This window comes from Patiria miniata, unplaced genomic scaffold, assembly GCF_015706575.1.
Source record: "Patiria miniata isolate m_02_andy unplaced genomic scaffold, ASM1570657v1 HiC_scaffold_24, whole genome shotgun sequence".
NCBI classification, from domain to species: domain Eukaryota; kingdom Metazoa; phylum Echinodermata; class Asteroidea; order Valvatida; family Asterinidae; genus Patiria; species Patiria miniata.
Window position 1 is genome coordinate 21,591,452 of NW_024037063.1, and position 24,422 is coordinate 21,615,873.

The 24,422-nt window shown below is 41.5% G+C and overlaps 1 protein-coding gene across 13 annotated transcripts in view; it reads left to right on the plus strand.

Moving 5' to 3' along the window:
- LOC119732505 (kinesin-like protein KIF1A) overlaps positions 1 to 24,422 on the plus strand; it is a 73,635-nt gene that overhangs the window by 32,851 nt on the left and 16,362 nt on the right. For 4 of the 13 annotated variants that reach the window (XM_038206036.1, XM_038206043.1, XM_038206044.1 and 1 more), the window contains 17 exons: positions 251 to 323; positions 559 to 670; positions 7,810 to 7,892; positions 8,341 to 8,409; positions 9,315 to 9,493; positions 9,941 to 10,087; positions 10,183 to 10,393; positions 10,497 to 10,587; positions 11,316 to 11,511; positions 16,897 to 16,990; positions 18,587 to 18,705; positions 19,863 to 19,915; positions 20,996 to 21,104; positions 22,223 to 22,374; positions 23,125 to 23,230; positions 23,325 to 23,454; positions 24,096 to 24,229. In XM_038206036.1, the coding sequence (XP_038061964.1) occupies positions 251 to 323; positions 559 to 670; positions 7,810 to 7,892; positions 8,341 to 8,409; positions 9,315 to 9,493; positions 9,941 to 10,087; positions 10,183 to 10,393; positions 10,497 to 10,587; positions 11,316 to 11,511; positions 16,897 to 16,990; positions 18,587 to 18,705; positions 19,863 to 19,915; positions 20,996 to 21,104; positions 22,223 to 22,374; positions 23,125 to 23,230; positions 23,325 to 23,454; positions 24,096 to 24,229 (2,058 nt within the window). Of the gene's footprint in view, positions 1 to 250; positions 324 to 558; positions 671 to 7,809; positions 7,893 to 8,340; positions 8,410 to 9,314; positions 9,494 to 9,940; positions 10,088 to 10,182; positions 10,394 to 10,496; positions 10,588 to 11,315; positions 11,512 to 16,163; positions 16,255 to 16,896; positions 16,991 to 18,586; positions 18,706 to 19,862; positions 19,916 to 20,995; positions 21,105 to 22,222; positions 22,375 to 23,124; positions 23,231 to 23,324; positions 23,455 to 24,095; positions 24,230 to 24,422 lie in introns of all 13 variants that reach the window. The other 9 variants (XM_038206047.1, XM_038206049.1, XM_038206039.1 and 6 more) reach the window with 7 other exon arrangements.

Below are 24,422 nucleotides of genomic sequence, written 5' to 3' on the forward strand. Positions count from 1 at the left end.
AACCCAGAATGGAGTTTTTGTCATGGTTAGAAAAATAACTCAATTCTTTGATTTACCACTTTCTTGTCAGTCGAAACTAGAAATGACCATTGATGCTACCGACAGTATCCATCGGAGATAACTCTGAAAATTCCTAATTACTTGAAAATTCTCTTCTTGTTTTGTGAGAACTGCAAGCAAGGGTTAACGGCTGTATTTGAAGACAATATGTCAGATTATAATCTACCTTCCCATGTGTCCCATTGCACAGGTTGCTTGCCATGGAACTGCAGTACAAGAAGGAAAAGGAAGAGGCTGACCAGCTCTTGGAACAACAGAGGCTGGTGAGATGCATGAATGAAATGAGTTCATAGTAGTAATAGACTTCATTGAAAAAATGTCTTTTAAAGTTAGTATTTCTGTGTTTTTTTTTAATATACATGGAATTGTAAAAAAAAAATTGTGAGGAGGAGGGTTGCTGTATATGTAAGTCATTGATTGTAGACTTCATACCTTTGGGGAAAATTTGGATTATTAATTGATTTCAAGACATCTTTTCCTTCCTTTTAACCTTCCCAGGATTACGAGAGCAAGCTGCAGGCTCTCCAGCGTCAGGTAGAAGAGCAGTCCCTCCTGTCTGGTAACACAACCCCCGGTGACCTGAGCGGCGATGATGAGGACAACCTGGAAAGTAAGTTCCTGACTATTGTCTTCCTGGCCATGCTGTTCTGGAATATCTACAGCTTCTCGGTCGTTATCGTGTCTTTCTTGTTCCTAGTTAGCTGTTACTTTGTGGCCATTGTGGAGCTCAGGTGACAGTCGGTTGGGGCCCGAACCATTTTTTTAATCACATTTTTAGGAGTCAATTATTGTGCCTGGGAGATGGGAATTTGATCCTGGGTCTGTAATACTGACATCAATATTAGGTTTTGACATTCACCGGCGTGTAAACACTGAATGCTCAGTGTTGGAAAAAAAAATCACTCGGATGGGACTCGAACCCACGACCACCTGCTTTCTAGTGAAGATGTCTTACCACTCAACCACCGAGCTTGCGGAATCGGTTGGCTGGTTTGAATCTGATGTACATGTAGCAGCGGGTACCGCATTTAACTATTCATAAGAATATACAGTGAGAGTATACAGTGTTAACATGTCGGTGAAGGGCAAAACCTAATTTTGAGTTACATCAGCCGATGCAAATTCCATCTTATGAATAATACTGACATTACTTTGTCAGCACTGTTTACTGAGTGCATCAAAATATTGAGAAGTTGCCTGGGTGGCAGTCAAACAGCGCCCTCATGCTCCCTGATGCAGACATCTTCACTACTCAACCACCGAGCTTGCTGAGTCTTGCTGGCCGATTCAGAATCTGATAAGCTCCGTGATTGAGCAATTAACATACGTCTGCACTAGTAAATGTGAGGTTTATTGTCCCAAAAGGAGTGAATCAAACTAGGAATGATCCGAGGAATGATTCTGCTTCTGTTTCGTGTTTGTGTTGGTTTTGTTTCCCTCATGACTGTAAGACAGTAAATAGTTGTAGAGTTTTATGTTCCTTGTTTCAGTGTGCTTGGATTATGCCAGATCTGCCGTTGTCTTTGGTTTTAAGATGCAATTCGTGGACAAGTTTTCACGTTCACAATCTTTTACCTGGATGTCTTGTCTTGTACCCAAGAACCTCACGTGAATGCATCATACACTTTTTCACTCGATCTTGGTACCAAACTATTTTGGTCAAAGGAAATGCTTAACAGCCAATCAGATCCATTGTACTTTACATTTAAACCTGTGGTGTCTATCACCTCATGAGATTGGCTGGTTGGATCAACAGAACTTCCAGTGTTTTTACGGCTTTTCAGTGTTTTTGTATCGAATTTTAATATTAAATGTCAAAACTTGCCCAGTGCTGATTTTAAACTTCTTAAAGTAACACATTTATGTAAAAAAGCATATGATTGGAATATCAGCATGTACTCGTGTGTTGTTTCTCGTTAATACTTGTCTGTTTTATATATCATACGTATAAAAAGTGCAATATCGGTCGTGCATGTATAATGACAAAGTTCAGTGTCAAGTTGACGAATCAGAGATTGATCATTGATTGATTTGAAATCAATCATAATCACTGAGTGTAAAGATATTGACCTCAGAAATTATATCGATTGAAATGAACCATGCCGGCTTTTTTTATAATTTAACAGCAGATTTAATAATTTGAGGTAAATTTTTTATATTTTCATAAAATGATTTGCATTCCAAATGTGTTGTCAACATGTGAAAGTACTGACGCGAGAGAACAGTGTTGAGTTTGCGAAACGATGAAGTTTATTATTCCATAATAAAGGATGTTTCTTCCTTTGACATCTTTTGATACGCCACTGATATTTGTGAATTTTTGAATTCTTTATATGGAATGTATCTGTAATTTTTGGATATTTGATACCTTCTTTAAAATCAGTGAATTCTTTAAGCAGTGCCTTGTCACAGTAGACACTCTATGCTCGTTACAATTTGCTACACAACTTACTCTTATAAGTGCATCAGTATACAGAAGTATGCAGAATATTTCCATCAAATCTTACCTTTAATCACATTTGTTTTCTAAGCAAACTTAAAATTAGTGTAAACAGGGTCAGCGTTGTGGTACAGTGCCTCTTTTTAGGCAGCCTTTGATTCCCTAACTTCAAAATTCCAGCGATTTCTTAAGGCACGAGAAAGAAGTGACATTTGATTTACATCTACCTACTTAAGTTATGCAAATTTATACAATGCATTGTCCAATCATGAAGCTTCCTGCAATCTTACCCCATATATGCAAATGTGTTTAATGCAAGGAAGGATTGCTTAAACTCTTTGTACCACTTAGATCTTTTGACGAAATTACAATTTTTGATATTTTTTTCAAGTCAACAACAAATTTTGTGTCTAACTTCCAAGAAAAAAATTAATACAATAGTAATTGCAGTAAAGAAATTTATTTGAACTTTTTTATTGCATAAAGGAGAATTTCCCCCAAATCAACCATCATTAAACCACTGAAATTACTTGGATATGGGTTACTGGTATCCTAGTAATTTCCCATTTATGTCATAATTTATTATTTTACTTTGAATAAAAAACTAAAATTCACACAGACAGTTGATGTGACGTTGCAATATTCGAAACCAATTGGTGTGCTGTATTACATTAGTACTTGTACGTGAATTTTAACATTTTTGCCGGAATGCTTTCTGGAAACTTAAACTAACATAACTTTACATTTTGTTGACTCAAATGAGGATCTGGAAAGTAAGGGTAAATGTTACCAAAGTAAAAGAAACTTTTTACTGATATTATAAGTATTTGAATCAAAATATTTAAAACTCTCTGAGTGCACCATTTGAAAGAAAGTCAAAAATTAGCAAGCATTCCTTTCGCACTTGGACAGACCGTAGAATGGGGTGGTCTGGGGACTACATACAAAGAATTTGCTAACGGGTTTGACAGAAATTCATCGGATATTCCTTCTTCAACTCTATAAAGTCATCTAACAGTACCTTATTTTTTGTTTGTTGCCGTCAAAAGTTGACCTTGTTTTTTTACATGTATATATTTTTTGTACAGAATTGAAATAAGTTATTAACCAGACCAAAAAGTGTAAATAGTTATATCAATACTTTCAGTTTGAAAAAACTCAGTACATCTCACCAAACAGTGGTCACATATAAAGTTGCTTCTGTACATGTATTTACTGTAGACAGCTGTCATTATATATTTAATTTATTGTATTGTATCATGCTTGTTGTTAACCCGCCTTGCGCTCTACATATTGTCAGTACTTAAATCACAGGATGATACACAAGTCATGATTCAACATGTCATCTCGTCAACTGATTCTGGAAGTTTCGCTTTAAAACTTATGACATGGATTGGACGACATTTTTTTCATAACAGCACGGCAGACTTTTTATCTAGGTGTTTTTTTTACCTCGTAGTGCAAAAATTTGTAGGCATTTATAATTATCATCAAGTAAACTTGAATCCTCGATCCTGATTGGTCGATCCATTACAACAAGCCGTGCTACATATAACCATGTAACCATGAAGCACGGCCATGGTCCATACCGCACTCCGCGTATTGCGCTATTCTAAGATGCACGCACCATTCCGTACAAAATGCACATGTAATAGGATAACCACTGAAAAGTTTATGTAGTGTGCGTGTTCATCTTAAAGGGAATATACAACATTTGCAAACATCGAAAAATAAAACTACCAAGTTTTTGCAAAATACCTTAATAGGATGTTGGTAAATGACAGTCTAAAGCATCCTGTAAAATTATGGCACCTGGTATACTGTCATTTTCAAGAAAAGTGGTATTTTTGTATCAATTTCCAACGCTGATCGGCCGATCAGCGTTGGAAACAACTGGCTTTTTTTCAAATACTGGCCCCAATTGACCATTGCACTTGTTTGCAATCGATTACAAACCTATGAACGGGTACGAGCCAGCTAGACTGGTTCCCTGACCTTACAATTCCCCAATGTATGTAAACTGCTCTGTTTCTTCTTATATGAAGTCAGGGAACCAGACTACAGGAAAATGATCGTTTTTCTTGGTTTTTATAGCATTTTCGATCCCAAAACCTCCAAAAAGTCAGTGTAACTATATTTGCTTTATATTTCCAACCCCCAATTCCATCCATTTCTGAAAATTACAGCAAAAGCAAATGATGTATATTCCCTTTAACTGCGCGTCAAGTTTGCTTGAAGATAAATTTGTTGTCCCACTCGCACTCATGGAACAGGGAAAATATAATGCGTCTGCATTTTTAGAGGAAGCATTTTGGGCCTTTTTATACTGCCTGTGTATGCTGTACATGTATTGAAATGCTCGTCAAAACTTCTGCGGGGGGGGGCTAAAAACACCAAAATGCGCTCGTTCATGATAGAAATGTTGGCTTAAGGAGTTGAATTTCCCCCCAAAATAAGAGACTTTCAAAAATGATATGAATCATGACTTGTGAATCATCGTTTCGCCAGCAAAGAAAAAGATTTTATGTTTTGTTATATTTTATGTTGAGAAATAAATATTATCACACGATGAGACCAAAGTCATATCTAAACTCTTGCGTATATTTTGTTTGTTCAAATATCATCTGGATAAGGTAGATTTCATTTTTTTTAATTTTTCCTTTTTTTGAATGAATATATCTTGGGTTCTTGAAAGGCATTAGGATATATCTTCTATAGATGAACAAAATGTGATGACAATTAAAGGCTACAATATACTTTTTAAACCCAATGTGTCAACTGTGATGCATATTACACATAACATGTCCACGTGGTGTGCCCCTTTAATCCTGCAACCTCTCCAGGGAGGCCTGTCCAACAACCACTGGGCCGGAATTTCCCAGAATTCCACGGTGCCCAGCAAGGCTGCCCATTGGTTAACGGTCAGCATACCAGTTAATTACTGCTGCTCGGTCTGTAACCTTGTTTATATTTAGATTTACCCAAAGCCCAAGAAATTCCTTCTACCCAGGGAATTATAGGGGATATCAGTAGGATCACAGTGAAATTGAGCACAAGGTTGTTTGTGTGTTCGTCCAGTCGCAGTTGCTACTCTTTTACTCCGTTGACTTATCTCTGTAAAAATGACTTGAGTGCAATTGAAAATCATCTCTATGCTGGTTTGTTTAAAAGAAAAAGAACGAAATTTTGAATGTGAAGGTATTTTATGATCATGACATTATTTTGCTGCATCTGCATTTAATCAACCCTGCAAACTGTTCATCAAGTTGCGTCGGTGATTCTCAAAGCTGAGCAATATGAAACAAGTCGTCTGATTGGACCGCTGGAGGAAGGACTGGAGCATGCAAGAGGCAGCCATTTTGTTTGTCTCCATGGAAACCTGAATTCAGCAGTTGACGTCCCACTCTAACATTTGCTCCTGGATACGTACATGTAGCATAAATTCAATAACATGTCACTGACTATTGCTGGTTCTTTTTCTTGTACATAAGTTCATATACTAACGCTTTTTGTCATTTTACCAATCTAAACTTTCTCACTTGCCATCAATAGATGATAACAAATTTGTCAACTTTTTTTCTGCAAAATACATTTAGAATGGAAAATAAAGATCTTTACTTTGTCATGGTGCCATGGTTTATCATCTTTCATTTGGAAATTCATGTAAATAACCATGACCGTCATTTCCTTTCAACTATGCTGCCGATATATTCATATTTCTGCAAACATAATGGGGTTTTGATTTTTTATGCAAATTTTGCAAAATTTAATGCAAATGGTTTTTTTTCACGAAATTTTTTAAATTGGTCGGTATCTTTCTTGACATACATACTACTTTTACATGAGTGCCAAAAAGAGTATTTTACTATTCAGCCATGTTTGTCCTATCACAAGGGCTTATTATGGTCAGCTGACCTGTACTGTCCAATCACATTACTGAGTCTGCTGAGCAATGAAACCTCTATCTTTTTCTTTGCCTGGTTACCTAAATATTTAAAATTGTTGGCCAATATAAAAATATACATACATGTATGTACATATACATGTAATACTAATGCAAGATGATTTCTCGTTTGTCATTTCTGTCCAGATATTTACTCTTTGTCATGTTTTGTATTAGTAAACAATTAATATACATGTACATTAGGTTTTCATATACAAATGTACGGTACCTACTAATAATGGTCATATTCTAATTTTAACATTAGGGGTATGTTCTAGAACATTGCTTTAGTGCAAAGTTAACATTCAGCTCCTGTTAACAACGGGCTACATGGTAACAATGTTCTCTTCATTTCATTGCTTATGCATTTGTAACAAAGGTCATTTTTTATGACTTACATATAAGGCTCTTAATATTGGCTGTGCTTTGATAACTTCAAAACTAAAAACTTGATCTTAAAATCAAGAACTTTCCCTCCTCAAAACAAGAGTAGGCTTTGGGAAGGGTTTGACTTTAACACAGCACCCAACAATGTGTTAGTCAAGGGCAAGAGCACGACAGGAAAAGTGAACCTGGTGCAAGAATTGTTGGTTAATTAATCACACTTTGTAATTGAGTGGTCAGGTAACCAGACCAATATGGCTGCAATATACCTGTATGTGTAGCTGTACATGTAGATGCTTGTGTCTTGCGTTCATTTGAATGTTGCTTGTGTCCAGGAGCAAATTTAAGAGGGAGCATTCATCTTGCTAGTTCAGTTTCCATGGTAACAAACATTGGGCTGTCATTTGTCTATCCTAGTGCATTATGGGGGAGAAGGTAAGCTGTTTGCTCCTTCTTTGTTTGCTCCAGTAATGGAGTTGTTTCTTTCTTTTCTTATTTTTGTACAGGAAATATTTAGTTATCTTTATGTTATGTCAAAATATGCATGTGGAATTTCTTGTCTTCCATGCAGGTACATTAAACTTTTTAGAGGAACTGTTGATTGACGTAACTGTTTTTCGTGGGTTTACAATGTTTAGTTGTAAGACAACACAACCTTATATCACAGAAACTACTGTTTTAGTGTAATGTAAAAAAATAAAGTGTAGGTAGAGAAATTTGGATGGATTTGGTATGAATTTCTCTAGAAAACAAAACAAAAACAAAACTGAGACTAACCAAAAGCAAAAACAAAGAACTGGAAATGAATTTGATTTGTAAGTGTGGCCTTCTTTAATTGTTGCATTTTTTTTTCATTACACATTGGGAACTTTGTGAATTGGGCTTGTCAATTCCGATACGTCCGAAGATGTGATTATGCTGTTGTTTGAGACGTGTGCCTTGGTCAAACTTTCAAGTATGTCCTGTCTGGTTTTTTTTCCAGGTCATCCCTGGACACCGAGGGAGTTTTCCCTAGCTAGCTGGGTGGTCAGGAAGTGGCGTTTCTATCGCTTCACTTCAATCAGGGTATGCTCAATCAAATGTTTTAAGTGTGTTATAATGTTCAAATATTGACTGCTTCAACGGATACATGTTCAGTCAGATGTTTTTAGTGTGTTATAATATGCAATTATTGACTGCTTCAAGAGATGCATGTTCAGTTAGATGTTTTGAGTGTGTTATAATATGCAAATATTGACCGCTTCAAACGGATGTATGCACACAATGTATACAGTGAAACAAGCCTCTTTTTACAGCCCTACGGCCATGCCCCCCCCCCCCCCCATATAAAAAAATTGAATTGCACTAAAACAGTATATCAGTTGCCTTCGGTGCCCCCTTGTCAAACTAGTGCCACCCCAGGTGCCCCCCTAGAAGTTTAACCCTTGTTATGCCGCTGTGTGTATTTCTTACAATTGTCAAATACCAGTTTTGGTGATATTTTGATGATAGTCTTTTCCTCTGTTTTTCTCAGGATGATCTGTGGGGTAACGCTATATTCCTGAAGGAGGCTAATGCCATTAGCGTGGAACTCAAGAAAAAGGTTCGTCAGCCAGTTTATCTAAAATCCACTCATTAAATTCTTCCGTTCAGGATATTGTGTTGAGAATTAGTTTCAGAACATCAACATTTACATGGGCAGCCTGTTTTTGTTGATCAAATCTTGTTTTGTGCTTAGAAATTGAGACAAGCTGCTGTTTTGAGAGCATGTGGTCTCTCAGTTTGTCAAGATGGCCATTTGGAAGTTACATTGTACATAGCTACGGCTTACAATCACACGTGTCAATGGAAGCGGCTAGAACCATTTCCCATAGACCCGTGTGTTAGTTCCAGCCGTAGGCAAGTCATTCGGACAAGGCCTATCGTTGTTTTTAGGGACCAGCCTCGACTCCATGGGCGCGTGTGTGTTCCTTCACTAACCCCTGGCCGTGATGTACACGTAAACGATGCTGACTGGCTCTTCAGAGCGTACTGCGCGGGCATTTCGAAGATTGCACGCCGGGCGCGCCCATAGTGCGCTCGCGTGCTTTGCACGTCACATCACATACGAATATTCAAAACTGCACGATGCCTGTACGATATGGATTATGGCCTCGTTTTTCGCAAAGAAAAATCTGTATCTGCGGTTGTAAAGGGACGAAAGGGGTACGTACATTTAATACAAATCTTTGCTAAATAACGCAACGTCCAAACCTTATGTTTGAAAGCATTGACTCTTCAAAAACACAACTTTCAACTTTTTAAAGATGGCGTCGGCGTGTAAAACGGATAAACTGCAGCCTAATTATAATGTGCCATATTTTGACACAATTAAATTACACAATTCCAGGGGTTGAGATTGCGCAAGGCATGATGGGAAACAACATGGCGCAGCAAGATCTCGTACCCATGGGAACGAGGTTGATTAGGGACGGTAATCAATGATGTATGGTTCCCCGTGTTCTCTAGGTTGAGTTCCAGTTTGTGCTGCTGACAGACACCATCTACTCCCCCCTGTCACCTGACCTCCTGTCCAGCTCAGATAACACAGACATCTTGGAGCATCCCTTCCCACGCACCGTGGTCGCTGTGGAGGTGACCGACAAGAAAAATGGAGCTATGCACTACTGGTCCCTGGAAAAACTAAGGTTTGTTATCTTATTCTCTCAACCAACTGGGGAAAAAAAAACATAAGAGTGATTAAGCTATGCATGTGTGCAGCTCTTATTGATCAATATTTCACTGGTTTCCACACACTTCGTCATGTTTTTAACCATTTCACGTCGGTTGACTTGTATACTCGCAAAAGGGTTTGCGGTATTAGGAACGGATGACAGATAAACACGCAATGAGCGAAGCTGGAAATATCTGTCGGCAACCCACTCGCAGCAAGCGAGGCCAGAAATATCAGGGTGTGCTACCTACAGATGACGGCCTGAACCCGTCTGGCATTGAGGTTTGTGAAAAACAATCCCACGCCTGGGTCCGGTCAATGTAAACATAATCCTGGCGCGAACTGGTTTAAAGTGCTTAGGATATTAAAACTTTTGCATTGCTTGCTGTTTATCATTGCGACTTTTTCCTCTGTCAATCAGGAAACGTCTAGAGTTAATGCGTGAGATGTACGATAACGCAGCCGATGCCACGCCCACCACCCCTGAACCGCTCGGCTTTGAGAACAGTGCCGTGACTTGCCGTGACCCCTTCTATGATCGGTTCCCATGGTTCCGACTCGTTGGAAGGTAGGAACGCTGTTTCTTTTGTTAGTTAAAAAAATCAAGTTGTCCTATTTCTGGCCACATTTGGCTGATGACGTTGATCTTTTTTCATTTGGCAGATCTTTTGTGTATCTGAGTAACTTGCTGTACCCTGTTCCATTGGTCCACCGTGTGGCCATCGTCAATGAGAAGGGAGACGTGCAGGGCTACCTGCGCATTGCTGTGCAACATGTAGCACCAGACGAGGAGGCACCAGACTATGGCTCGGGCGTGCGCCAATCGGGGACAGCCAAGATAGCATTCAATGATGACGAATACTTCCAGAGGAAGGTAGGTGTGCGATGGTTTCAGATTGTTCCTGAACGCAATTTCCCAGAAACCCTGGCATACTTAACCTCTCCTTCACGTGATTTGTTTTACTTTTAAAACTCAGTTCAAGCGTAGTCCTACCACTGTGAGCCAATCGGCGATCTCCGAGGATGAAGTCAGGATTGTGGAGGGACAGAGAGAAAACTCCGATCTTGGTGAGATGAATCTGTCAAAAAGTATACGCACTGACTGTATTGGGTTGCACATGTATTGCAAAGCTAGGTACTTCGTTGAGCCCTACATTTTCCATGTATTGTGTATCAATTACAGTTTCTGGAATGTGATCTGTTCAATAGGCTTAGAGGCATCCTTGATTATTTTTTAAGGTAATATACAACCTGTGTTTTTGCTGTAATTTTCAGAAATGGATGGTTTTGGGGATTTTTCTTTTATAGCAAATATGTTACACTGACCTATCTAAAGTTTTGTGTTTGTAGATGCTGGAAAAACCAAGACAAAATGGTGTTCTTTGTAGCTTGGTTTCCTGACCTTACTTCAAGCGAAGCGGTGCAATTTATAGATATCAAGGAATTGTCAAGTCAGGGAGCCAGACTAGCTGGCTTGCACCAATTCCCAGATGTGTAAATTTGGGGCAGTATTAAAAAAAAAAAGTCATTTCCCCCGCCCCCCCCCCAAGAAAAATAATTCCACTTTTCTTGAAAATGACAGCACATCAGGTTCCATGATTTCACATGATGCTTGAGACTATTATTCACTTACAGTCAAGTAAGGTATTTCATAATTATTTGGTAGTTTTATTAATGTTTGCAAATGTTGTATATCACCTGAAAATAAAATATCAAATCCTTTTTCAAACTTGGGTTCTGTTTACACATTTTGGAAAAAATTTTCTCATTGAAATGCGTAAACGTCACATCCTTAGATAATTCTCTCTCAGATATGATTGAGAAACAAGACGTTGAGGCAATGAGCACCACGGAGAGTATGACGTCAATCTCAACGGTAGACGTTCCAGAGAATGAATCGCTCAAGCTAGGGTCTACGTTCACATTCCGTGTCACTGTGCTACAGGCCTCCGGTATATCCACAGAATATTCAGACATCTTCTGCCAGTTCAAGTAAGTTTGGTTTTGGGTTGGAAGGCGAGTGACGCATTTTTGGCGTCTAGTAAATATCACTATGAAGATGGGTCCATTATAACCCATTCACCCCTGTACAACATTGTACTTGGATAATAAAACCGTAGAGTGCTGAGGCAATACAGGGAGTAACAGCCAGGGTGGTTTGGGGCGGTACAGGGAGTAACAGGCAGGGTGGTTTGGGGCGGTACAGGGAGTAACAAGCAGGGCGGTTTGGGGCAGTACAGGGAGTAACAGGCAGGGTGGTTTGGGGCAGTACAGGGAGTAACAGGCAGGGTGGTTTGGGGTGGTACAGGGAGTAACAGGCAGGGCGGTTTGGGGCGGTACAGGGAGTAACAGGCAGGGTGGTTTGGGGCGGTACAGGGAGTAACAGGCAGGGTGGTTTGGGGCAGTACAGGGAGAAACAGGCAGGGTGGTTTGGGGCAGTACAGGGAGTAACAGGCAGGGTGGTTTGGGGCAGTACAGGGAGTAACAGGCAGGGTGGTTTGGGGCAGTACAGGGAGTAACAGGCAGGGTGGTTTGGGGCAGTACAGGGAGTAACAGGCAGGGTGCTTGGGGGCAGTACAGTGAGTAACAGGCAGGGTGGTTTGGGGCAGTACAGGGAGTAACAGGCAGGGTGTTTTGGGGCAGTACAGGGAGTAACAGGCAGGGTGCTTGGGGGCAGTACAGGGAGTAACAGGCAGGGTTGTTTGGGGCGGTACAGGGAGTAACAGGCAGGGTGGTTTGGGGCAGTACAGGGAGTAACAGGCAGGGTGGTTTGGGGCAGTACAGGGAGTAACAGGCAGGGTGGTTTGGGGCAGTACAGGGAGTAACAGGCAGGGTGCTTGGGGGCAGTACAGGGAGTAACAGGCAGGGTTGTTTGGGGCGGTACAGGGAGTAACAGGCAGGGTGGTTTGGGGCAGTACAGGGAGTAACAGGCAGGGTGGTTTGGGGCAGTACAGGGAGTAACAGGCAGGGTGCTTGGGGGCAGTACAGGGAGTAACAGGCAGGGTTGTTTGGGGCAGTACAGGGAGTAACAGGCAGGGTGGGTTGGGGCGGTACAGGGAGTAACAGCCAGGGTGGTTTGGGGCGGTACAGGGAGTAACAGGCAGGGTGGGTTGAGGCAGTACAGGGAGTAACAGGCAGGGTGCTTGGGGGCAGTACAGGGAGAAACAGGCAGGGTGGTTTGGGGCAGTACAGGGAGTAACAGGCAGGGTGGTTTGGGGCAGTACAGGGAGTAACAGGCAGGGTGGTTTGGGGCAGTACAGGGAGTAACAGGCAGGGTGGTTTGGGGCAGTACAGGGAGTAACAGGCAGGGTGCTTGGGGGCAGTACAGTGAGTAACAGGCAGGGTGGTTTGGGGCAGTACAGGGAGTAACAGGCAGGGTGTTTTGGGGCAGTACAGGGAGTAACAGGCAGGGTGCTTGGGGGCAGTACAGGGAGTAACAGGCAGGGTTGTTTGGGGCGGTACAGGGAGTAACAGGCAGGGTGGTTTGGGGCAGTACAGGGAGTAACAGGCAGGGTGGTTTGGGGCAGTACAGGGAGTAACAGGCAGGGTGGTTTGGGGCAGTACAGGGAGTAACAGGCAGGGTGCTTGGGGGCAGTACAGGGAGTAACAGGCAGGGTTGTTTGGGGCGGTACAGGGAGTAACAGGCAGGGTGGTTTGGGGCAGTACAGGGAGTAACAGGCAGGGTGGTTTGGGGCAGTACAGGGAGTAACAGGCAGGGTGGTTTGGGGCAGTACAGGGAGTAACAGGCAGGGTGCTTGGGGGCAGTACAGGGAGTAACAGGCAGGGTTGTTTGGGGCAGTACAGGGAGTAACAGGCAGGGTGTTTTGGGGCAGTACAGGGAGTAACAGGCAGGGTGCTTGGGGGCAGTACAGGGAGTAACAGGCAGGGTGGTTTGGGGCAGTACAGGGAGTAACAGGCAGGGTGCTTGGGGGCAGTACAGTGAGTAACAGGCAGGGTGGTTTGGGGCAGTACAGGGAGTAACAGGCAGGGTGTTTTGGGGCAGTACAGGGAGTAACAGGCAGGGTGCTTGGGGGCAGTACAGGGAGTAACAGGCAGGGTTGTTTGGGGCGGTACAGGGAGTAACAGGCAGGGTGGTTTGGGGCAGTACAGGGAGTAACAGGCAGGGTGGTTTGGGGCAGTACAGGGAGTAACAGGCAGGGTGGTTTGGGGCAGTACAGGGAGTAACAGGCAGGGTGGTTTGGGGCAGTACAGGGAGAAACAGGCAGGGTGGTTTGGGGCAGTACAGGGAGAAACAGGCAGGGTGGTTTGGGGCAGTACAGGGAGTAACAGGCAGGGTGGTTTGGGGCAGTACAGGGAGCAACAGGCAGGGTGGTTTGGGGCAGTACAGGGAGTAACAGGCAGGGTTGTTTGGGGCGGTACAGGGAGTAACAGGCAGGATGTTTTGGGGCGATACAGTAACCATGGGCTAATGCAGAGAGGGAGGCAGGGAGAGGCAGAAGGGCTTTCACAAGGTTGTGTTTGAGCTATTTAGAGCCACAATTGCAGCACTGAGTGTTCAATGTCTCGGGGAGCTGAGATGGTATGTGGAATGTTTGGGATGAGGAAGAGTAATAAGCACCTAGAGTACCAATATTTGCAGATAAAAGCGCTTTGTTAATACAATTGTTACTATTGAAAGGTAGATTAGACCATTTGCAGCTAAAATAACCAACCAGATTATTGTGAAAAAGTTAACTTGGTTTAACCTTAAAGGGGCTTGGGGCGGATTCCCCCCCCCCCCCCCTGACTTTGCGACCCGAGCTGTTATGACTTTTTAGCCTCGAGCCTTGCACATCTTTTGATACCAAAAACATGATAATCGGACCACGGGTAGCCACGCAGCGAAAAATGTTCCTGAATTTGTCCAAATACGTAGTGTACTCGGAGCAGAATTACCATTCGTGCATATGAATAACTAATTAGCCATAATTCCAAAACCCTTTGACCTATAGTCATGACATTTCTTGGGTATGTTCATGATAAGTTACTCTATGAATGTACTGAGTTTCAAAATTTTTCGTCACTCGATGGTCGAGATCGTAGGGGGAGGGTGGAATCCGGTCTCGGATTTTGCGCGTTCCACGCCCATTTGTATATGTAATTGGACAAGATTTTACAAGCTGCGTTTACGTGAATTTAACGCGATTCTACCGAGAAAGGTCAATTGGAAGGAAACCAAAGAAGATCATTTCAGAAGATGTGTCATGTGACACATTTTTGGAAAGTTCTGTAAATCCGCTTCCCCCTCATGCTTTCTAATTTGTAATTGGTTTGCAATTGGTTGGAGGATGACAACCTTCTCGCATGCTGTCAATTTTAAATGTGTCATATGGCACATTTTTGGACATTCCTGTGAATCCGTTTTTCCAATGCATTCTAATTTGTACTTGGTGTGCCATTTCGGAATCCACAAATGGTTTACAACCCTCTGGCATGGCAATTTTAAGAAAACAAAAGATCATTTCCAGAGATGTGTCATGTGACACATTTTTGGAAAAATCTGTGATTCCCCCCATGCATTCTAATCTGTACTTGGTTTACAATTGGGGGATTCATGAATGGGTGACTGCTTTCTCGCATGCTGTCCATTTCCAAAGATGTGTCAAGTGACACATTTTTGGATTTATTTTTGTGAATCTACCTCCCCAATGTGTAAGTTGTTCTTGGTTTGCTTTTGGGGGATCCACCAATGGGTGACAACCTCGCATGCCGTCAGTTTCCAAAGATGTGTCAAGTGACACATTTTCCGAAATGTCTTTGAATCTATTTCCCCCCCCCCCCCCCCAATGGGTTCTAATTTTGTTCATGGTTTTCATTTGGAGAATCCACGAATGGGTGACAACCGGCTGAATGAGAATCATGTCCTGAATGCTGATTTGGGGAATGGTCATAAAAGGATAACATTTCAAAATTTGACTTGCCAACTTTGGAATTCGAGATCCAGAATATTGTGGTTATGTTTGTTCGGTTCTCTTGAAATTTACAACAGTTATTAAGCATCCTTGTTTAGATTTTGAGCACTAATTTGTTGGTTGAAACAAAAGAAAACTGATCTACTACAAATGGTCTAATCTACCTTTAAATTTGGAAACATTTTAACTCCAGCAAAATTTATCTTGTATTATTTGTGGCATTAAATTTGCTTTGCAACTACAAGGGCAGTAATACTGGTAGGTATAAACCAGCCTTGACTCTGGAATTTTGAGTTGTGTAGTCAAACCATCAGAGCTGGTATTTTTTTTTTAATTTCAAGGGTACGTACATGTAGCCATGTCAAATATTTTTGTTTGGGAACATTTATTTCATTTCATTGGTACCAAAGCAATGTAGATTATGCCCTCCTTGAAATCACCAGTTCTGCTTATAACATCATTATTTCTGCTGGACAAAAAAGTCCAGTCTGTGTCGTCCTCCGATTGACCGACTGAGTCATAAACTGACTGACTCTGAGTAAATATTGCCTTCCATTTTTTGGGTCCAGCTTCACTCGGCAAACTGTCTTGTCAAGTTGGTACAATGTACATGTAATGCAGCTTATAACTAAAAATGACCGAACCGCAAGCCAGATAACAAAAAAAAAAAATCTGAATCTCTGGCATGCTTGGAACCATTGTTGCCTCTAATTCCATTCCCATCGGTGTCAGCTTCCATCATCGACACGACGAAGCCTTCTCCACGGAACCCTTGAAGAACACAGGCAAAGGCCCTCCTCTGGGCTTTTACCATGTCCAGAATGTAAGTGGGTTCATATACACCCTACGGAATGATAATAAAAAAAATGTTGCTTGCAAAGCCACTTGGTGTACCATCTCTCTGTACATGTGTTTGTGGCTGTGTGTGGCTGGGGATGTGGCATGAGGGTGGGGATCTGACCAGAGAATTGTCCATTAAACATGGCTCAGCATTTTCATTGATCACATGACTGTGCATTATGACAAAGTTGCATTGACTGTTTAAAGAGTTTGGCATTCAACAAATAGTAGTTTGAAATCACTAAATATTCCACGGATTCACACTCCAATCCAAAACTATATAAAGTGACACAAAATTAGTGATAAAAAGACCAAAAATCTATTTTCAAAAATCTTGTGATACTTGAAAACAAAAAGAAATCTCCATGAAAAAAAAATCCATGTTACCCCTCGGCCAACACACCTGCACATGTACGATTGTCACCACGTCACGTCTTTCCGTTGACTTTTCTTTTCAACATTTTGACACCCTTTCATTGTTTTTGCTTCACAGTGGCTCATTAAACCCCCCCCCCAAAAAAAATTGTTTTGACAAAAACTAAAGACCAGTAAATGACCGCGTTGTTGCCCTGCACGGCTCTTCGCTATTTCGTTCTTTTAGTTTTCTTTTCTTTTAATTCCGCAGTCTGCTTCATGGGCGCGAGGCCTTTGTCACACAGCCTGTGCAGAACAAGGTGCAGGGGGGCGGGGCGCCACTCGGGTTTTACTTTGTTCAAAGTGTAAGTCGGTACATTATTGTTGTTGGGGCAAAAACCACAAACGCTGGCAGCTGTGGCAGAACTTAGAATAGATATAACCCATTCTTAGAGACCAATCAGGCTTCACTTCGGTTGTGCGTAGTTTTTTGCTCTTTGTGTATAAATTTACAGTGTTTTAGTTTTGCTTGTATATGTACATGTAATAGCAAACGCAAATGTTGCTTCTGCCTTTTTGTTTTTTGGGATCAAAGTAAGGTAGAAGAAATAACAGAAGTTATCCATATTCTGGAATCTTGGTTAACCCCTTAAGGACGGGGTGTAATGGGGACATTCCTCCACACATAGAGCAAGTGGCCCGCATGACTGCACAGCCTTTGTGTGGTAGCGGGACTGCACAAAAGCTGCAGCTGTGGAACTACCCACTAGCCCTGTGCCACGGCATACCACAGCTGACAACTGCATTCCAATGATGGTGGGAATTGAAGTAATGAATTTAATACAAGAATTAAAAAGTTCCTACCATTTGTGTTTGCTACGTGTACTGTACATGTATATGAGGGTTTTTTTTATATGTGCCCATTGAAAAGATTTTTCTCATGACTTTCTCCTCATTTTCCCCATGAAATTCATTTCTTTATAGTTTATACTTTATGACATTATACATGTTCATTTTATTTGATTTTTGTTTGTTGTTGATTTGAAGCATCCTAAACATCCGTTGTCTTATTCATGATATTCCATTGTAAACTTGATGTTGATGGATCCGTTAACATTACATTTTTCGAGAGGTTGCATTCTGTTATATTTCAGGAAACAAATGAAGTTACCAAAAAGTGATTACATTGAAAATGACAACCAATATGCATTTATGATTCATTTCCAGTTTGATTTTTTCAAGCTGATTCTTTCTACAATTTTGATTGCCGTGAAGCTTTCCCATGGCATTTGTGCCTCGTCAAAGTTTCTAAAAAGCAAAATAGCTTTTTATTAAACTTACATCAGTCAGTCCAGACAAAGGCCTCCCGTTTTCATGTATTGAGTTTAGAATATACCACACATATTCTAAACCCGACATAGAAGTAGTATAGTTGTCATTGTTACCCGTAATTTCTGTGCAGTATAGCATTGGTTGTAGATGCTTTTTTAGATTTCTTGCACTTTTGTTTCATTATTGGCTAAGCTATATGAACGTTATTTGTATGCGTTATTGGACTTGAATTGCAGTTCAGCCTGTATTTTATACTGAATAACTAGCATAGGGTCAAGTGAACCTTTGAAGCAAAAAAAAAAACCAAAGATTTCAGTGAAGTATGACCTTTTCGCATCACTTTGGTGGATTTCTGATTTGCTGAAATCTGGGTGACGATTTTTAGTCCTGTCAGTCGCAAGTCAATCACACGTCAATCAAATGAAATGACAAGTATTGCCTTCATATCAGCAGACAGTGGCAAAGGAACGCTTGAGTTTATTTCAATAGTTTGTGACTTGACTTGAGGCTGGATGACGTGTAATTGACTTGTGTGAAGTCTTGCCCACAACACTGCTTTGTTCCTGATTTACCACTGCATGACCCTTGTCAGTTTGATCGCATCATTGCATACTATTTCCACCTTCTAGATTTCCGTGACCGTGACCAAAGCGTTCCTTGACTACGTCCGCACTTCACCCATTGTCTTTGAGGTGTTTGGCCACTATCAGGCCCATCCTCTGCATCACCAAAGCCAAGAAACTACCAGGTACAAAAGCAGTTCAAGGGCCTATGACATGAATTTCACTTGGGAACATATTTTGTGCAACTTTCTCCTCTTCGTAAATGTATGGAAAGTACTTGACATCCCTGTTTGGTTAATCTTATTGAAAAGTGCACATTTAAAATTGTCCATGCTTTTTCTGACTAATGAGGGCGCTGTTGCTGTGATGTCATTTTAGGAAGACACTGTTCAGATTAAGGGTTTTTTGTTCAAATTGTGAACCCAAAATTAGTTAATTAAAAACATTTGTGAGAAAAGTTTGCTCATTGGCTTACTGTCATGTACTGAGACAACTCGAATCACCAAAGAAAGAAAAATTGAACCACATTCTGGCAAATTTTGATGCTGATATGAGCTCCGTGCGCTACCAAAAGAGGACGCCCTTTTACCTAACAACGACGTCTCATGGGCGGGGCATTTCGCTGGTTGACGCTCACCGTTCCTTGTGTGTGACGCACGTACACCAGGGGATTTGTTCTATTTACACGCAGTGGCCGCGCTTCGCGGCAAATGAATTGCAGTCAGGCAAGATGGCGTCGGTTGGTCACCCCCAACTGTACTTCCTTTGCCGGTTAGGGGGTACTTGTGAACGGAGCGGATAGCTGTAACATTGAGGTTTCTGCCTGAAATGACATCACACTTTTGCTTATAAATATGCAAATTTGTATTAACATAAAAGTCAACAAGGCGCCAGAATGCCCTTAAAAATGGCAAAATGAAAATGAATTATTAGGGTTAATGGGACACAAAGGTGCATTTACTAGGACAGCATAAAGACAATCACATTGGGCTCTCTAATGGGCTCTCTAACATATTGAATGTGTCATAAAATGTGATCTGATGTTGGACATGATGCAGAAGTTTCCAGAGCTACTTGAACCCATGAGCACTTGTATTACATTGTACTACACTGTATATACTCCATGATGAACCCATTAGCTCTTGTATTACATTGTACTACACTGTATATACTCCATGATGAATCCATTAAACCATAGAGTACTGGGGCAGTTTGGGTCAGTATAAGGAGTAACAGACAGGGAGCTTTGGGGTGATACAACAAATCTGTTAAAGTTAGGGGTTCTGAAATAAACTTTGAAATGGATGTCAATAGACTTATTTTTTAAAATATGTTTTTGCAGATTGCGACCACTGAAGCGGAACTTTCCTCCCAGCCTTCCTCTTGCCAGACCAGGTACAAATGTTACCCCCAGTCCAGGTCTTGGAGCATTTCCAGTTGCTTATCCATCCATCTTCTGTTTATAATCGTTGGTGCCATTTTGTTTTGACGGCCATGAGTTGCATAAATTTCCTTTTTATTTGGCTCAAAATGACACATCTAGGCCATCTCATTCTGCACTAAAGAGGGAGGAACCTTTATCTAGATTTTGGTTGTAAAGACAAATCTGGCGGCAGCCATTTTCTAGGGGGCCGCTCATAAGTCCGACGCCTCATAAGTCTGAAATTTCGGACTTATGAGGCGTCGGACTTATGAGGCGTCGGACTTATGAAGCGTCGGACTTATGAGGCGTCGGACTTATGAGGCATACAATTTATTTATTCTGCATCATAGGTCTGACGCCGCATAAGTTTGACGCCTCATAGCTCCGACGCCTCGTAAGTCCGAAATAGCGTTTGTCCATTGTCAGACTTAAGAGGCGTCGGACTTATGATACGGCCCCATTTTCTATGGTGGCGACAGGCTTGCGCGAGTCGTGCTCAGGTTGTACGCACACACTCCGGGCTCCTTCGACCAATAGGAATACAGATATGCTCGTGCACCTCGTCTTTAAGAACGCGCGCAGCATGCATGTTAGCGTGACACCACCGCAGTAAAAGCTTCTAATTCTTTTCACCGGATTCCACTATAGTTTATTTAAAACTTTACCGAGCATCACATGGGACACATACATTTAAATTTATAAAAAAAAGTTTTGTTATTAAGTTTTGCAATGATGGCTGCTCATAGTTTGCCAAGCACTGTTTGGCAAAAGCTACGATAACCAGAAGTGTGTCCAATCTTTGGGAGACTAAGGCCCCAATAGTCAACTACGTACGATCAACTAGCTTGTGTTCAACTGAAGCTAGTCGTCCATTAGAGGAATGGATACTGGCTTGCACCACAAGCCATAAAATGATGAAATCAAATACTTACTGGTGGATAATCACCTTAAGTTCTGTAGTCAACCAAAGTTGCAAACCTGTAAGCAAATTTGCAAACCTTTGATGGGAGATGAAGCTTCAATAGTAATTGATACTGTTGTTTACCAACTAGTTCCATCGCCTAAGCTCGGCCTGGTTAGCACGCCGAGTACCAGTCATCTTCATTCACGACATGATCTACTGGTCTTCTTTGAGATCTGTGAACTCGCACCATCAGGAGAGTAAGTAACTTCAGAAATTTCCTTCAAAATGTGTTCTTAAAATTGATAAATCTGGCCTCGAATTACTCCCACAAGCATGTGGTTTGTTTATGGTGTAAGTCGAGGACACACACATGCAACATCATCGATGAATCGAGGACAGGAGCCAAATCGAGGATGACCTCGATTAGAAAACGTGTACAAAATCAATGAGACCTGTAGCAAAAAAATTAAGAGTATAAACAAAGGAAAAGGGAAGAGAAACAATAGAAAATCCTCGATTTACACCATAAACAAACGTGCTAGTGTGTGAGTGTGTTTGTGTCCTATATGACCTGAAGCCAACAGCCGAGTGTTTATGGAACACAGACGCACTGCATTAAAGGGAAAATACAACATTTGCAAACATCAAAAAATAAAAACTACCAAATCATTTTGAAATACCTTGCTGGACTGTTAGTGAATGACAGTGTAAATCATCCTGTAAAATCGTGGCATCTGGTATACTGTCATTTTCAAGAAAAGTGGTATTTTTGTATCAATTTCCAACGCTGATCGGCCGACCAGCGTTGGAAAAAACTGGGTTTTTTTTCAAATACTGGCCCCAATTGACCATCGCACTTGTTTGCAATCGATTACACACCTATGAACGGGTACAAGCCAGCTAGACTGGTTCCCTGACCTTACAATTCCCCAATGTATGCAAACTGCTCTGTTTCTTCTTATATGGAGTCAGGGAGCCAGACTACAGGAAAATGATTGTTTTCCTTGGTTTTTATAGCATTTTCGAACCCCAAACCTCAAAAAAGTCAGTGTAACTATATTTGCTATATATTTCCAACCCCCAATTCCATCCATTTCTGAAATTACAGCAAAAGCAAATGATGTATATTCCCTTTAACCATGTTAACCTTGTTCCAGTATCGAATCTGTTTAAACTCTTTAAAAAGTCCATTACTAGTAAGTATCAATTTATCCAGTCCCAAGTCAATGTCAGTGGCATTCCTTTGTTATTGTTCATCCTCAATTACTTGTGACTGGCATTGTAATTGACTTGTACCTTTCTTGTAACTGAACTTGTGTTCAACTTGTGATGGACGCCACTCCAACAAGGTTGCTGTATATCTCCGTTTCTTTAGGTATCTTCCTGCCGTGGTAGACCACAGCGATGAGTTACCATGTAGTGGTGTGTACCTCCTACATCAGGGTATCCAACGACGTATTGCCATCACCGTCATCCATGAATCGTCTAACGAGCTCATCTGGAGAGATGTCAGGGAACTTGTGGTCGGTAAGGAGTCAATCCGATTAAATATCCAGGACAAAATGTGGACTGGTTAATCTGCACTCGGTCTGCGATAGCCTGAATTAGTAGCAGAAGTCTAAAAAACTTCCCTGTATTAACCAAGTTATCAGTTTGCAAACGGCCGATAACTTGCTGGAAGATTCTGGGAAAGTAATTCAGAATCCTGCAACTAGTACCGATACAGTGAGCCACAACAGTGACTAGGCACTGTTATATAATAATAATAATTCGGGGAGATAAGCATCCTTACTCTCAGCTGAGAAGCTGAATTGCGAAAGACGCGGCTACAACGTGGTCAAGCCGCAGGCATGTAAAGGCGCCTTAGGCAGCCGCCATATGCCCCATGTCTGATTACGGAGCACAGCCAGAGATCGAAAGTGCTGATTTTTGCAGAGGGAGGTAAGCCGGAGAGCCCGGAGAAAAACCCTTGTGGCACAGGAGAGAATCAATGAACAACTCTACTCACTTATGGTCTGAGCCAGGACTCGAACCTGGGACACAGCGGTGAGAGACGAGCACTTGCCACCCATGCCAAACATATTTAGCTTAGAAGCAGAAAGAAAAGGCGGGGGGGAAGACACTCAAGAAATGTTCCATGAAAACCCAAGGAATCAGGCAGGGACTGCATAAACAAACCAACATGTTGATCAGGTTAGGATTTGAACCTTGGTCACAGAGGTGGAAGGTGGAGAAGTACAATTGCACCAATGTGACTTGGTTTTTTCTTTCTTTCAGGTCGTATTCGGACGACCTTGGAAGTGACAGAACCAGATCATGAGCTGTCTGTCCTGTCACTCAATCTGCTGCCAGCAATGTACATACAACAACCAGGAGACGACAGGTAAGCATCGCTAATAACCTGAGTGGATTTCTGGTAGAAAAGTATGCATGTCATTTTTATTTGCCTCACCATTACTATTGTGTATTTTGTATAGGACCTGTTTCCGCTTTGAGGCGGCATGGGACACCTCCCTACACAATTCGGTGTTGCTTAACAGAATGACCCCCTATGGTGAGCGGGTCTACCTTACACTCTCTGCTTACCTGGAGGTAAGTAGGAACGTGGTAACGACAAGATTTTTTGTTATATTCTTGATTTCTTTCTTTACTTCTCCTTTTCTATTTTTCCCTCGTCTTTAATTTGAGATAATCATTGGAACCATTTTGATACTGTTTTTGCTATATTTTTTGCCAGATATTTTGTTTTTACTTCTTTCGTTCTTAATAATAATATGAAAAAATAATAATGTGCTTATATATCGCTTCACAATTATTATCCCTGTTCATCAGGAATGAGACAATGTTTTTGCAGCTGCTCAAGATCAGCGCAATTTGCTCTCTACCTTCACATGTACCCATTTATACTCCTAGGCAGAGAGAAGCAATTGTAGTAAAGTGTCTTGCCCAAGAACGCAAGGGCAGTGTTCCTTGTCGGCCTGGGTCAAACCCACAGACCATGGCACACGAGTCGAACACCGCAAAATTTGATCCACAGCACCGGTTAATGATGTCAATATAAAAAAAAAAAGGAATTACAGGCTCTAAGCAATTGGCTTCAGATTGTGAGTAAGGCCGTGTCTGGATTGCTTGTCTAGAACTATTGTCTAGGTCTTCGTCCATTACGACTACATGGGATTATGCTGACATAACCTTGGATAGTCAAGGTACAAGACTAAGATTTGTTAATTTTGTTCTCGGTTTACCAGCTGGATAATTGCACCCAGTCTGCCTGTATAACCAAAGACATCTGTCTACAGATGTATGAACGCGATGCTCGTATCAGCCCAGCTCGCTCACTGCGTACCCTCTTCGGTAGTGGCTACTACAAGGCATCTGACAGGTAATATGCCCCCCCCCCCCAAAAAAAATGCCTCCCCCCCCAAAAAAATGCTTTTTTCAAATTATCACCAATTTTTAGAAACTGTGATGGATTTGAATGTTGCATTCATGAATTACGGTGCATTTTAATGAAGTACTGTGGTATAAACTTGAAACTGAAATTAAAACCGTAAACAAATGATGTTAAATTTAAT